A 13,420-nucleotide genomic window follows, 5' to 3' on the forward strand; every position below is an offset into this window, starting at 1 on the left:
GCTGGGCTGGTGTTGGGTGTGCAGTGGGTGTCGGGTGCTCCTGCCTCACAGCAAGGTGCAAGAATGGCTTTCCTTTGCTCCAAGATTGTACCTAGGGTATATTTTTTTAAAGCCAAACACAAGTGGGCCACACTGGTGCTTTCCAGAGCTGGGATAAAAAAAATCTGCCATGAAAGCTGTGAAATGGAGAAGTCCCGTGTTGCCAGCTGTGGGGCTGGGCTGGAGCTCACCCAGCTTTCCTTCCCCAGCTCCTCTGTGAGCTGCTCTGCATGGGCTGCCCAAGGAGCTCCCCCATCTGCACTGGTGCTGAGGTGACACTCACCCAAAACTCCTTTCACCAGATGGGTACAGCTTGAGCTCCTGTCTCCATGCTCCTACAGGAAAACTTGTGTGGAGTAGTGGCAGCCCTTCACTGGTAATAGAAACGTAACACTGTGTGGGTACAAAACAACTGTTCTTACAGCCTTCCACTTCAGCAGGGGCGACCCACGAGCCTCAGCCTGCCAGAAACGTCTGCAGGTGGAGTTGCTGAGTTGTTTCCATGGTCCTGGGGCAGTTTAGCCGTGCTGAGAGGGGTCCTGGCTCTGACGAGACCCTCCGTTGCTGTTCAAAGGAGAAGGAGCACTGGGCTCCTGCTCTGACACAGCGGGGGAGGGGACGGAGCCCAGTGCTTCCTCCCTCCCTCCTGCCCTGCCCCTGCAAGGCTTCCCCCAGAGCAGGTCCAGACAGCTCCCAACCCTGCCCCTGTCCTCGCTTCCCTTAGAGGTCTCTTGCTGCTTTATTTTCCCGGCCGGGGCCGAGCCTGTTGGTGCTGGGAGTGAGGCAGAGGTGGTGCGGCTGGGGGATGCAAGGGGCTGGGGCAGGTTGGGGCTGGGAGGTGCTTATGAAAGGAACGACGTCTGTGCCTTTGGCTTCAAAGCAGCCCCCTAGGCTGGAGCAGGGGCAGCCCGAAGGGGAAAGGGCTCCTCCCAGCTCCCCATCCCGCCGTGTGCCCAGTGCAGCCGTGCCGCAGTCCCAGTACACACGAATACAACCTCCCGGCAGTCCGCGTGCCCTCCCCGTGCCGCCCCGCTGGGGGCTCGGCCCGGTCCCACTGTAGTCCCAGTCCCAGCCCGGCCGCAGTTACCGCCCCGGTCCCAGCTCGGCCGCGGCCCCAGCGCTGCCCCCGCCCCGCCGCTGCTCCCCGCCGGGGGCGGAGCCAGGCCCTGACGGACGGCTCGCTGGCCAATCGCCGGCGGGGGCGGGCCGTCCGCGTGGCCGTGCCTGCTGCCGATTGGCCGGGCGCCCGCCCCCGCCCGATGGCGTCAGGGCGCGGGGGCGCGTCCCGGCGGGCAGGGGCGTGGCCGCCGCCGTGGCCGCGGCGTGGAGGAGCGGCCGCGCCGCCGCTGAGCCGCGCCGCCATGGCCAAGAGCCGCGGGGGCGGCGGGCCCGGCTCGCCCGGCAGCCGCCACCACAGCCTGGCCGGGACCCGCGAGAGCCTGGCCGAGCCGGGCGCCGACGAGCTCAGCTCCCTCGGCTCCGACTCGGAGATTAACGGCGGCGGCCCCGAGGAGCGGCGCGTCGACAAGTTCGGCTTCATCGTGGGCAGCCGCAGCGCCGAGGGGCCGTGAGTGGGGCCGGGGCGGAGGGAGCAGAGCCGCGCGGCTCCGGTGGCCGCGGGCTCCGCGGAGGGGGAGGGAGGCCTGGCCGAGGCTGCCGCCGGTCCCGCAGCCCTCACGGGGCCGGGCCGCCGGGCCTCGGCTGCCGGGCCGGGCCGGCAGCGGCTCTTCCCGTCCCGGGGGAGCGTCCGTCGCGGCCCCCGGCCCCGCGTCGCGGCTCGGCGGCAGCGCCGGGGGCGCGGGTGGGTGCCCGTCTCGCCGCTCGCAGGCCGCCTCGGCTCCGCGGGGCCGCTGAGGAGGCGGCGCGGGCCCGCCCGGGCCCGGCGGGGTCCGCGGGGTGGGCGGCAGCTGCGCCGTGCCCGCGGCCTCGGTCCGTGCGCGGGCTGCGGCAGCCGGGGTGCCCGCGAAACGTCCCGCTTCCCCCGCCGCGTCTTCCGCGTCTGGGAGCGGCTGCGGAGCCGCGGGAGCTGCCGGCGGCGCCCGGGCCTCCGCGGCAGTGTCCGGTTACCTCCGGGCACCTTCTCCTCCAGGCGCTGGATTCCAGCGTATTTTTGGCCGCCGTGGAACGGGGGAGGCCGTTGAGTCGGCGTCCTGCCGGGGCAACGGGCGCCGGTGGCCGTGCGCGGGGCAGGGGCGCAGGGAGGAAGCGGCCGGCGGCGGCCCCGCGGCCGTGCGGGCCCGACGTGCCGAGCCCCAGGGCGGTGCCGGCGCCCAGGAATGCGCTCCGTGCTGCCCGAGAGCTGGTGCCGCCGCCCGCCTGCTGGTTACCTTGCTGCCCGCGCTTGGCGGCGGGGTCGCGGTGGGGACAGCGTGTGGCAGCCGCTGCCCTCCGGCTGCACCGGCACCGCTGTCTCCTGCCGCTTGCCCCTCTGCTCGCTCCGGTGTTGGTTGCGCTCCGTGCCTCGGTTTCCCTACCTATGAGGAGCAGATTCTTCCCTCGCATGCCTGGGGGTGTTAGTTGGCTGGTCTGCAGGGAAAGGAGGCACCGTGCTTTGGTTGCTGGCGCTGGGCAAGGTGCAGCACTGGGTGATAAACCCCATCCCTGCCCGTGGGGCTCACGGCTGTAGGAACAGGGTACCCTCTGCTACACCCTGTCCCAGCCACACGCTGCAGTCTGAGGACACCTCACTTGTCCCTGGGCACTTGATGCGTCTGTACCTTGTCCCTTGTCCACCTTCAGGAGGTGGCAGTTCTCTGGGCTTGAGGTCCTGATGCCAGAGGCGAGTGGCTGCTCCTGGTGCTGCCAGCAGCATGTTGGCTGTGCTCCCTGGGGACTGAGCCTCCGTCCTGTGCCCCACAGACGTGCTGGGGCCCAGTCCTGCTCTCCTCTGGGGCTTTTGTCTGCTCTCATCTGTCTGGGAGGGTATAAATAGGGGTGCACAGACTCCCTTTGTGGCCAGCAGAGTTGTAATCCCTCTGCCTGCAAGGGGTTTGGAGAAGCACAGGGAGGGCAAGCAGGGTGTCCCAGCACCCACGGGGGATCAGGGGGCAGTGGGAAGGGTTGTCCCCAGCAGCGTGGGTGCAGAGGAGCACTTGGGGCATCTCCCAGCATGGGATGCTGCCACCCCATCCTCCCCGCCTCAGCCATCTGAAATGCCTCTGGTCCTTGCTCTGTGCCCGCTGCCAAGCAGCCATCAGCTGGTAACAGCTTCCAGTCTGGGCTGGCTGGGCTCCAGCAGGCCCGTGGCCAGCTCCTGGATGCAGCATCCAGCGCTCCCGAGCTTCCCACGCCTCGGCCAGCCCCAGCTTCTCCGGCAGCCCGGGCTCCCCAGCGTGGGGCCAGACAGTGCCGCTGCCTGGGGAGCTGCTGGCCGTGCCCAGCCTGTGCTGGGGACAGTGGGATGGCTGCTCACAGAGAGCAGAGCCCTTTGGAGCCTGTTTGCTCGCAGAAACAATCACGCTCAGCCCTGCCTGAGCCGCTGCGGTGGGAGGGACGGGCAGAGAGCAGGGCAGGGCTGGATGTGGCCCTGGGCTCTCCCTGCTGCTCACTTTCTAGCTCCTAATGCTGAGAGGTCTGGGAGGAGGCAGGGCCCGTGTGTCCTGTGCTGGGGCTGGGTGCTCTGCACCTCCCTGGAGGGACCTCGGCGCCCAGACCTTGGGTCCTCAGAAAGGAGCTCCCGGGGCTGGCATGTGGAGACAAGGCCAGGAAAGCATCGAGTCTGATGAAATCAGTCCTTCTTCGCTGACGGCTTGGAGGAGCTTCTGCTCCCCCTGGGATGCCGGTGCAGAGGCCTGGCCGAGCTGTCACCCAGCTCCCTGCTGATGAGAGGCAGAGGGGAGCCGCAGCCTCCCCATGGCTGCCAGCTTCCTCGGGGTTAAACGGGCTTCCCTGGCTGGGCTGGGCCAGCAAACACTCCCCTCTGTCCTGGGGGACCCTCGGCACGGGGCCTGGAGCTGCGCCAGGCGTTGGGGCTGCGAGCGTGGCTGGGGCCGTGCGGATGACACGATGCTTATGGCTCCCGCTTTGTCTGCAGCCAGCCCTCGCTGCGGGGGATCGGCTCTGGCTCAGCTCGTGGCTCTGCCTGTGCTCCCCCGGGCCCTCACCTCCCTGGCGTGCCCTTCTCTCCGGGCACAGGTCCCCAGGGATGCCCCAGAACAGGGCAGGCTGCTCCTGAGAGGGTTTGCAGAGCCTGGGGAGCTGGGGCTCGCTGGCACCGCGATTTCACGGCTGCTGAGCCGAGCAGCTGCCGAGACACCGGCGCTGTGGAGCGTGTCCCGGGGGGAGGGAGGGCAGCCAGGCGGCCCTGGGGGCACCCAGGGTGCTGGGGAGGACGTGGAGGGGAGCCCTGTGCCGCAGGGAGGGCTTGGCACTGCGCTGACCGCCCCTTCTCCCCGTCCCCCAGGCTGGAGGAGGTGCCTTTGGAGGTGCTCCGGCAGCGGGAGTCCAAATGGCTGGATATGCTCAACAACTGGGACAAGTGGATGGCCAAAAAACACAAGAAGGTAAGAAGTGGCCTTGTCCCCTGGGGCTGCCCCCAGACAGCTGTGCCTGCAAGAGGAGGTCCCCTGGGGGCTTGGGGGCAGCCCGGGTGTCACCAGGTCCCCACAGCAGATGAGTTGCCTGTGGGTGAAGCTGTTGGCTGGAATGAGCTGTTGCCTCCTGTTCCCTCCCTGTGACGCTGCTCAGGGTGGGAGGGAACTGGGAGCGTGAGGAGGGGGCTGAGCCAGAGCCTGCTGTCCCCGAGCCAGCCCGCTCCTGCCCCCGTCTGCTCCCCACTGGCCTGGAGCCTTCCTAGGGCTGCTCTGGCTGCCTGCAGGCAGCCCTGGGAATTGTTCAGTCGTGGAAACTTCTGTTCTGAGCATCTTGTAGACCAAAAAAAAGCTCAGGGTAGGAACTGTTTGAGCCTGCCGTGCGTGACGCTGGGCTGCAGGCCGGGGTCCCCGGAGAGCCGCAGTGCTGCGTGCTGGGCGGCCCCGGGGCTCGCTCTGACCGTGCTCCCTGACCTGCTGAGCCTGTGAACGAGGCAGGGACGGGATGCAGCCAGTCCCAGGTTGCTGCCCTGTGTCTGCTGGAAGCGACAAGGATGCTGGCTTGGGCCAGCAGTGCCTGAGAGCAACCCAAGGGCCTCCTCCTCCTCCTCCTCCCTCTGCTGCTGGCACTGCCCCCTCTGCTGCTCTCCCATCCCCACTTGGTGCCTGGTGAAAGAGGGAGGAATCCCTCGTCTGTCTCTTGGCTGCTTGCAAAGGCTTTGGGAGAGCTTTTCTGGGGCTGTGGCAGGCAGGGGCTTTGTTGGGCGGGTGGTTTCCGCTGCTCTCCGGCCGTGCCCCAGCGTGGCCCCGCTCTGCTGAGCGCTCTGGCAGCCACACGCCTGGCACAAGACCTCCCTTGTGCCTGGGCTCGGCTCCCGGGGGTCTCCAGGGACCTGGTGTGCTGTATGCTCTGTTCTGCAGCAAAAAAACCCCCATTCCCAGAGCCTCTGAGGCTGCTTGGGGAAGGGTGCCAGGCCTGGCCTGGCCCTGCTCTGGCAGGAGCCTGGCTGCTTTGGGACGGGGCTGTGCCACGTGGCTTGAGCCTTGCTGCTTCGGAGCAGCTCCCTGGGCCTCAGAAAATCCGGTGCTTTTCTGGCTGCCTCGCTGGCCTTGGCTCACAGCCCGGGGATCTCTTGGGCTCGCTCACACCTGCACTGCTCCAGGATCCCAAAAGGCTCCCTCCCTCCCTCTCCTGCCTGGCGCCGATCCCGGTGACCCCAGGTCCCTCACGGTGCTGAGCTGTGCCAGCTCTGCCTGCCGCTCCCTGCGCTTTCCAGCCAGACTGAAGGAGCACAGATGCCTGGGCAGCTCCCACTGCTTTTGGCTTGCAGCATCCCTCAGCTCAGAGCTGCTCCCACTGCCCTGGGAGGGGATCCCAGGGCTCAGGTACCCCCAGCATGGAAACGATGGCAGGAGCCGGTACAGAGCCAAGCGGGATGAGATGTTTGAGGGCTTGGCTGCAGCTGCAGTGAGCGTGGCCAGCTGGAGGGGCTGCCAAACCGAAACCCAGCGAGGCAGCTTCCTTCCTGGCAGTTTAGGCAGCAGGAAGGGCAGCCTGCTCGAAAAGGGAGCTGTCAGCAGCAGGGAGCTGCCCCTGGGCATCGCCCGCGGCGTTTCCTGCCCGCGGGTAAACACGCGGCGCTGGGCAGGGAGCAAACGCTGCCAGGGACCAGCCTTACCCCGCTGGGCTGCCTGGAACACGGCTGCCTGCCCCGGGGTGACAGCAGCACACGGGGGGAGAGGGCTCTGGGCAGGCAGGAGGGGCCTGGGGAGCCTTTGGGAGCTGTTGGCTGTGGCTCCCGGAGCCCTGGCACCCCTCTGGCAGTTGCCGTGTGCCACCTGAGTGGGGTGTGGAGGCTGTGTGGGTTTTTGCAGGGCTTTGTGTGGGGTAACTGGGGTGGAGGCACTGGTCTTGTGTGGCTCCCCCTGCTGTGTGCCCTGGCTGAGGAACCTGGGGAGATGGTGCTGCTGCTTCCCCAGGAGCCAGGGGGGTGGGGGGAGTCTCTGGTTTTGGTCCCTGCTGGGTGCTGGCAGTGGCAGGGTTAAGCTGGTTTGACTCCCTGGTGTGGGGTAGGTACCAGTGCTGCCTGGACTTTGGTCCTGGCTGGTGCCCCATGGCAAGGAGACCAGCAGCTGACTGTGGGCACGGAGCTGACGGTGCAGGGAGCTGGGGCCAGGCCTGCCTGGGGTGAGCAGGCAGGACTGAGATGCTCAGCACATGCAGCCCCTGCTCTCCATGGCCCTGTGGGTGAGCAGGAGGGCTGGACTGGAGGCTGGAGAGCCCTTCCCTCTGTCCCCAGTGCTTCCAGTGAGCCGTGCTGGGTTGGGGTAGCCACTCACTCCCCACCTTGGCTCAAGCCTTTGCTTTCCCAGCTCCCAGCAGGATCCTGCTTTGAGGCAGAGCTGGGCTTGTTTGGAGCTGTTTGCAAGCCCCAAAGCCTTGGCTGGGCTCCTGGCAGCCACCAGCAGCTCCATCATCCTGGCACAGCACTGGCTGCCACCTGAGCTGACCTCTGAGGTGGGGAGAAGGGGATGAGCAGGATTTGGGCTGCAGGTCCTGTAGCTCTGTGTGCCGCCATCATGGGACGTGTGTCTGGGCAGCCTGTCCCCAGGGGTGCAGGGAGGCAGGAGAGGACCAGCCTGCGGCCACGGTGCTGGTCTTGGCTCCCATTGTGCCCAGAGGCCTCTCTGCTCCCTGTCAGGCCTGTGCCTCTCCCCCCAGATCCGGCTGCGGTGCCAGAAGGGCATCCCCCCGTCGCTGCGGGGCCGTGCCTGGCAGTACCTCTCCGGGAGCAAGGTCAAGTTGGAGCAGAACATCAGCAAGTTTGATGTGAGTGCTGCTGGGGCCCTTCCTGTGCTGCTGGGGAGGGTGTGCTGCTGGAGAGGGGCACTGCTGGGGTGGCTCCTGCTCCCCACAGGGCTAGACCATCTGTTGGGGTCCCAGATGCTGCTTGTTCCCACTAGATATGAGGGTCAAGGGTGTCAGTGTCCCAGGCAGCATGGGCTGACCCATGAAATCATAGAACAGTGGGGGCTGGAAGGGCCCTGCAGAGCTCCTCCAGCCCAACCCCCTGCTCAAGCAGGTTCCTCTCCATCAGGGGACACAGGAACGTGTCCAGGTGGGGTTGGAAACATCCTGAGGAGCCTCCACACCCTCCCTGGGCAGCCTGGGCCAGGGCTCCCTCACCTCAGCACCAAAGGACTTGCTCCTCCTGAGCCAGTGGCACTGCCTGTGTGCCAGCCTGTGCCTGTTCCCCCTCGTCCTGGCACTGGCCACCACACAACAAACACTGGCCCCATCCTCCTGATCCCCACCCTTTAGGTACTCATTAAGTGTTAATGAGGTGTCTCCTAAGTCTTCTCCAGGCTGAACAGCCCCAGCTCCTGCAGCCTTTCCTCATAAGAGAGATATTTCAGCCCCCTGGTCACTTTGGTAGCCCATGATCCAAGGGAGCTCACGTTCAGAGCCAAGTGCAGCCCTGTGGCTGCTCTGCTGGCTCCCTGGGGCTTGTTGGGGACTCCAGTGCACCATGTCAGTGTGGGGGCTGCTGACCCTAACCCTCTGCTCCACAGGAACTGGATCTCCTCCCAGGAGACCCAAAGTGGCTGGACGTCATCGAGCGTGATCTCCATCGGCAGTTCCCCTTCCATGAGATGTTCGTCTCACGTGGAGGCCACGGGTACGTGGGGCTGCTGCAGAGCCACAGGGCATCCACACACCCCACAGGGCATCCACACACCCAGCACACCCCACAGGGCATCCAGGAGTGAGCTGGGAACAGGGTGGCTTCCCAGGAGCTTGAGGTGTGGGGTGGGAGTTGACATGACAGGTTATCATGGAATCACAGAATCATTTTGGTTGGCAAAGCCCTTTCAGCTCCTGCAGTGCCAGCCCTCCCCTCTCCCTGCCCAGCCCAGCAGTGACCCAGGGCCCTCAGCACCTCAGCTCCAGGGCTTTGGGATCCCTCCAGGGCTGGGCACTGCCCCAGCTCCCTGGGCAGCCTGGCACAGGGGCTGACACCCCTCTCAGGGAAACAGTTCTGCCTCAGCTCCAGCCTCAACCTCCCCTGGGGCAACTCCAGCCCCTTTCCTCTTGTTCCTGGGGAGCAGAGCCTGGCCCCCAGCTCCCTGCAGGCTCCTGTCAGGGAGTGTCAGAGAGTGCTGCTGTCTGCCCTCAGCCTCCTCTTCTCCAGGCTCAACACCCCCATTCCCTCAGCCCCTCCCCAGCCCCCTTGTGCCCCAGCCCCTTCCCCAGTTCTGGGTCCCCAGGAAGGATGTCCCAGCCAGGGGCTGACGCAGCCTGTGGTGCCAGATGCCCAGTGCTGATGTGGGAGGCTGCTGGGCCGTGTCTGTGGCCTCCCTGCAGCTCTCCCCCCGGGCTCTCTGCAGGCAGCAGGATCTGTTTCGGGTGCTGAAGGCTTACACGCTGTACCGCCCGGAGGAGGGCTACTGCCAGGCCCAGGCGCCCATCGCCGCCGTCCTGCTCATGCACATGCCAGCCGAGGTACGAGCACACAGCCAGGAGGGCAGCAGGTGCAGTGGGCTGGCACCACTGGGAAGCTGTTGGGGCTCATCGGGGTGGTGCTCAGCTCACAGCATCTTTACAGCAGAGCTCAGCTGGTGCAGGAGGTGCCCTTTACCCCAGGCGTGCTCCGCTGCCTCCCGCCCGCTCCCTGGGTCTGTGGGAGCAGGGGGTACTGCAGGGACACACCTGGGCACTCACCTGCTGTCCCTTGGCTTGCAGCAAGCATTCTGGTGCCTGGTGCAGATCTGTGAGAAGTATCTCCCCGGCTACTACAGTGAGAAGTTGGTGAGTGAAGGGGCTGCAGTGTCCTGGGTTGTGGCAGGGACCTGTGATGGCTCCAGGCTGAAAGCTCCCCAGCTTCTCCCTCTGGAGATGGGAGCTTCAATCATGGAATCATTCTGGTTGGAAAAGCTCTTTAAACTGGCACAGGGACTGACACCCCTCTCAGGGAAATAGCTCTGCCTCAGCTCCAACCTCAACCTCCCCTGGGGCAGCTTGAGCCCATTTCCTCTTGTTACTGGGGAGCAGAGCTCAGCTCCCTGCAGGCTCCTGTCAGGGACCCCCAGCTCCCTGCAGCCTCCTGTGAGGGGGTGTCAGAGAGTGCTGCTGTCTCCCCTCAGGCTCCTCTTCTCCAGGCTCAACTCCCCCATTCCCTCAGCCCCCTCCCCAGCCCCTTGTGCTCCAGCCACTTCCCCAGCTCTGTGCCCGGCTCTGGCCACGCTGCAGCCCCTCAGTGTCCCTGTGGCAGTGAGTGAGGGGCCCAGCACTGAGCACAGCCCTGGAGCTGCAGCCCCTCAGTGTCCCTGTGGCAGTGAGTGAGGGGCCCAGCCCTGAGCACAGCCCTGGAGCTGCAGCTTCCCCAGGGCCCAGCACAGGGGACAATCCCTGCCCTGCTCCTGCTGTCACCCCAGTGCTGGTACAGGCCAGGATGCCCTTGGCCTTCTTGCTTACCTGAGCACGCTGCTGCCTCAGGTTCAGCTGCTGTAGATTAATACCCTCAGGTGCTTTTCTGCAGCACAACTTTCTAGCCACTCATCCCCAAGCCTGTAGCACTGCCTGGGGTAGTTGTGGCCCAAGTGCAGGACTGAGCACTGTGGTTTCCTTCTTGTGCCATGGCTCCAGGAGCATCCCGTGGTCAGGGATGGGGGGCTGGGAGCTTTACTGCTGTGGGGCACAGCTCTGCTCCTGTAGCCAGGGCTAGAGGGTGAGCTGTGCCTCCTCTGGGGCCGGGCACAGGGGAGCTGATCCGAGGCTGGGCTGGGGGAAGGTGCTCATGGCGACTCTGGCCCCTGTCCCTGCAGGAGGCCATTCAGCTGGATGGGCAGATCCTCTTCTCGCTGCTGCACAAGGTGTCCCCTGTGGCCTACAAGCACCTGAGCAAGCAGAAGATCGATCCCATCCTCTACATGACGGAGTGGTTCATGTGTGCCTTCTCCCGCACACTGCCCTGGAGCTCTGTGCTGCGTGTCTGGGACATGTTCTTCTGTGAAGGTAGAGGCTCCCCACTGCCCTCCTCTTCCTCCTGGGGTGTCTGCCCATACCCCCCTGTGCCACATGGATGGCTGCCACGGTTGTTTGCCTCTGCCTGGCACGTGAGACCTGCTTTGGGGCAGCCATGGGGAGGGTTGGAGACCAGGTTCTTGTCCTGGTGGGGTGGGAGAAGGGGAACCTAAATGCACCCTCATGTGTGTCCCAACTGCTAGTGAGACTGGGACTGAGACTCTCACTGAGAGCCTTGACCCAGTCTTCCCTGGGTGCTCCAGCCCTGGGGGTGGGTGCTGGGGAGGGTCCTGCTGGGCTGGGTCTTGTAGCTGTGTCCCCTGGCCCCTCCTTGAAGTGTAAATGGGAAGATGCTGAGCCCTGCCCCAGCTTGGGCAGGGCTGTGGGTGCCAGGCCCTGGGAGGTTGTTGTGGGGTGAGCTTTGCCCTGCCCCAGCTCCCCAACCTGCCCCCTCTCCCCTGTCACAGCTCCTGCAGCTGAAAGCAGCCCCAGCCCCCTAATTTATCCCAGAAAGTCACAGAACCATGTGGGTTGGCAAAGCCCTTTAAGATCATCGAGTCCAACCCTCCCCCTGCCCCCCCAGCACTACCCCACAGCCCTCAGCACCTCAGCCCCACGGCTTTGGGATGCCTCCAGGGCTGGGCACTGCCCCAGCTCCCTGGGCAGCCTGGCACAGGGGCTGACACCCCTCTCAGGGAAACAGTTCTGCCTCAGCTCCAACCTCAACCTCCCCTGGGGCAACTGGAGCCCATTGCCTCTTGTTCCTGGGGAGCAGAGCCTGACCCCCAGCTCCCTGCAGCCTCCTGTCAGAGAGTGTCAGAGAGTGCTGCTGTGTCCCCTCAGCCTCCTCTTCTCCAGGCTCAGCACCCCCATTCCCTCAGCCCCTCCCCAGCCCCCTTGTGCTCCAGCCCCTTCCCCAGCTCCAGTGCTCATCTCCTGTGGCACCCCAGCGCTCAGCTACACCCCACAGGATGCTGCTGTGTGCTCTCTGCCTCCCTCTCGCTCCTTGCTGTCAGGATTCTGCCTGAGCCTCCATTCCTGCTGCGCTGAGCTCCGTTTTCCCGGGGCCCGCAGGACGGGGCCTGTTCCCGGTGCTGGGTTGCCCCTTGCCCCGGCAGCCCCAGGCTGCTGCGCTGTGTTTGGAACCTGTGCAGTACCGGGATGGCTTGTTGTGGCTCAGCACCCCCAGAGGGGTGAATTTGGGACTGGCAGCTGGTGCCCCCCCAGCATCTGAGGGGAGTAGTGTCAGCATCACCCCGTCCCAGCGCCGCTCGCTGCCTCACCTCTCGCTCCCAGGCGTGAAGATCATCTTCCGCGTGGGCCTGGTGCTGCTCAAACACACCCTGGGCTCCTCGGACAAGCTCAAGTCCTGCCAGGGCCAGTACGAGACCATGGAGAGGCTGAGGGCTCTCAGCCCCAAGATCATGCAGGAGACCTTCCTGGTGCAGGAGGTGAGGAGCTGGGCAGGGGCCGGGGCTGGGTGTGGCGTGGGGCCAGGCGCAGCGAGGAGCCCGGGCCCCGGGGAGGGGGCTCGTCCCCGCACTGTGGGGGCTGCCTGTGCCCGCAGGTGATCGAGCTGCCGGTGACGGAGCGTCAGATCGAGCGGGAGCACCTGATCCAGCTGAAGAAGTGGCGGGAGGCGCACGGGGAGCTGCAGTGCAAGCCCCCCCCGCGCCTGCACGGCGCCAAGGCCATCAGCGAGGCCGAGCCCCCTCCCCGCAAGGCCCTGGAGCCCGTCCCCTCCATCATCCTCCCCCCCGGGCCCGCCCCCGTGCCCAAGGCCCGCAAGAGCAAGGAGAAGAGCCGAGACAAGAGCCCGGCCGGTCCCGCCAAGGGCCCCGGGGCTGAGGGCAACGGGGCGCCGGGCACGGCCCGCGAGCTGCTGCAGCCCCAGCTCTCCCCTCACCACCAGTCCAAGGAGAGCCTGAGCTCCCGGGAGAGCGAGGACACCTACTTGTAGGGCGGGCGCGGGGCGGGCGGCCGGGCTCAGCTGGGCTGTGCCCCGGGACGCTGCCGGGGGGCTGCAGGGAGGGGGGACAGGCTGGTGTAGGACACCTCGCTCCCCGTGTGCAGGGCTGAGGCTGAGGCGTGGCCAGGGGGGCTGCTTGGCCAGGCAGCGGTGACCAAAAGGCCTGCCCTGGGTTGGTGCTGGGTGCCCACCCCGGCAGGGTGCTGGCATCACGAGCTGTGGGAGCCCAGGCAGGGGGTGGCTGAGCCACCCGAGCTCCCTCCCCGTGGCTGGGGGGGCTGGGCTGCCCCTCGAGCCCCTCTCCCTGCCCCAGAGCCCCTCACCCCATTGTCCCCAGGATCCCCCCAACGCTCTGCCCTCCCTGTGCTGGCTGGGCAGACCCAGACCCAGTTCCCCAGCCTGGTGCCTGGCACAGGGGGACTGGGGGTACGTGAGGAGCTGGGGGAACCCTTCACCCCCCCACCTTTATCTAGTGAGGATATATCAACCTGTAGCCCTATATGTAGTACTGAATTTACCTACTCACTGAGCCTATTTATTATTCCCCCGTGGCAGGACGGGGCCTGGGGCTGGATGTGCCCGAGGCAGTGGGATCTGATGCCAGACCATGGGGCTAAAGCCCTTCCCCCACACCCAGCCCCCGGGCTCCCCACAGTGCAGGGGCGTGGGGAGTGATTGCCCTGCCTGGGCTCTGCCCCCTGCTGCCATCCCCCACCGAAGTGGAGGTGAGGTGGTGGGTGGTGGGGTCCCCTCTCTCCCCCCTCTGCGCTCCCCACGGGCCGGGGGCAGCTTTGTAAAATACAGCGGGGAAAAACAGTTTTGTACAAAGGGGTAAATAAAGCAGGATTGTGTAAAGGC

At 66.0% G+C, this 13,420-nt stretch overlaps 1 protein-coding gene across 1 annotated transcript; it reads left to right on the forward strand.

The window, feature by feature from the left end:
- Window positions 1–1,369: 1,369 nt before the first annotated feature.
- Window positions 1,370–13,420, forward strand: TBC1D10A (TBC1 domain family member 10A). Its single transcript, XM_062010006.1, has 9 exons — window positions 1,370–1,606; window positions 4,442–4,541; window positions 7,291–7,398; window positions 8,142–8,248; window positions 8,958–9,072; window positions 9,313–9,378; window positions 10,395–10,584; window positions 11,890–12,044; window positions 12,161–13,420. Exons 1-9 carry the CDS (start codon window positions 1,401–1,403, stop codon window positions 12,551–12,553), a joined length of 1,440 nt encoding a protein of 479 aa, XP_061865990.1. The 5' UTR covers window positions 1,370–1,400; the 3' UTR covers window positions 12,554–13,420.

The sequence above is a fragment of the Colius striatus genome, chromosome 17, assembly GCF_028858725.1.
Source record: "Colius striatus isolate bColStr4 chromosome 17, bColStr4.1.hap1, whole genome shotgun sequence".
Classification (NCBI taxonomy): Eukaryota; Metazoa; Chordata; class Aves; order Coliiformes; family Coliidae; genus Colius; species Colius striatus.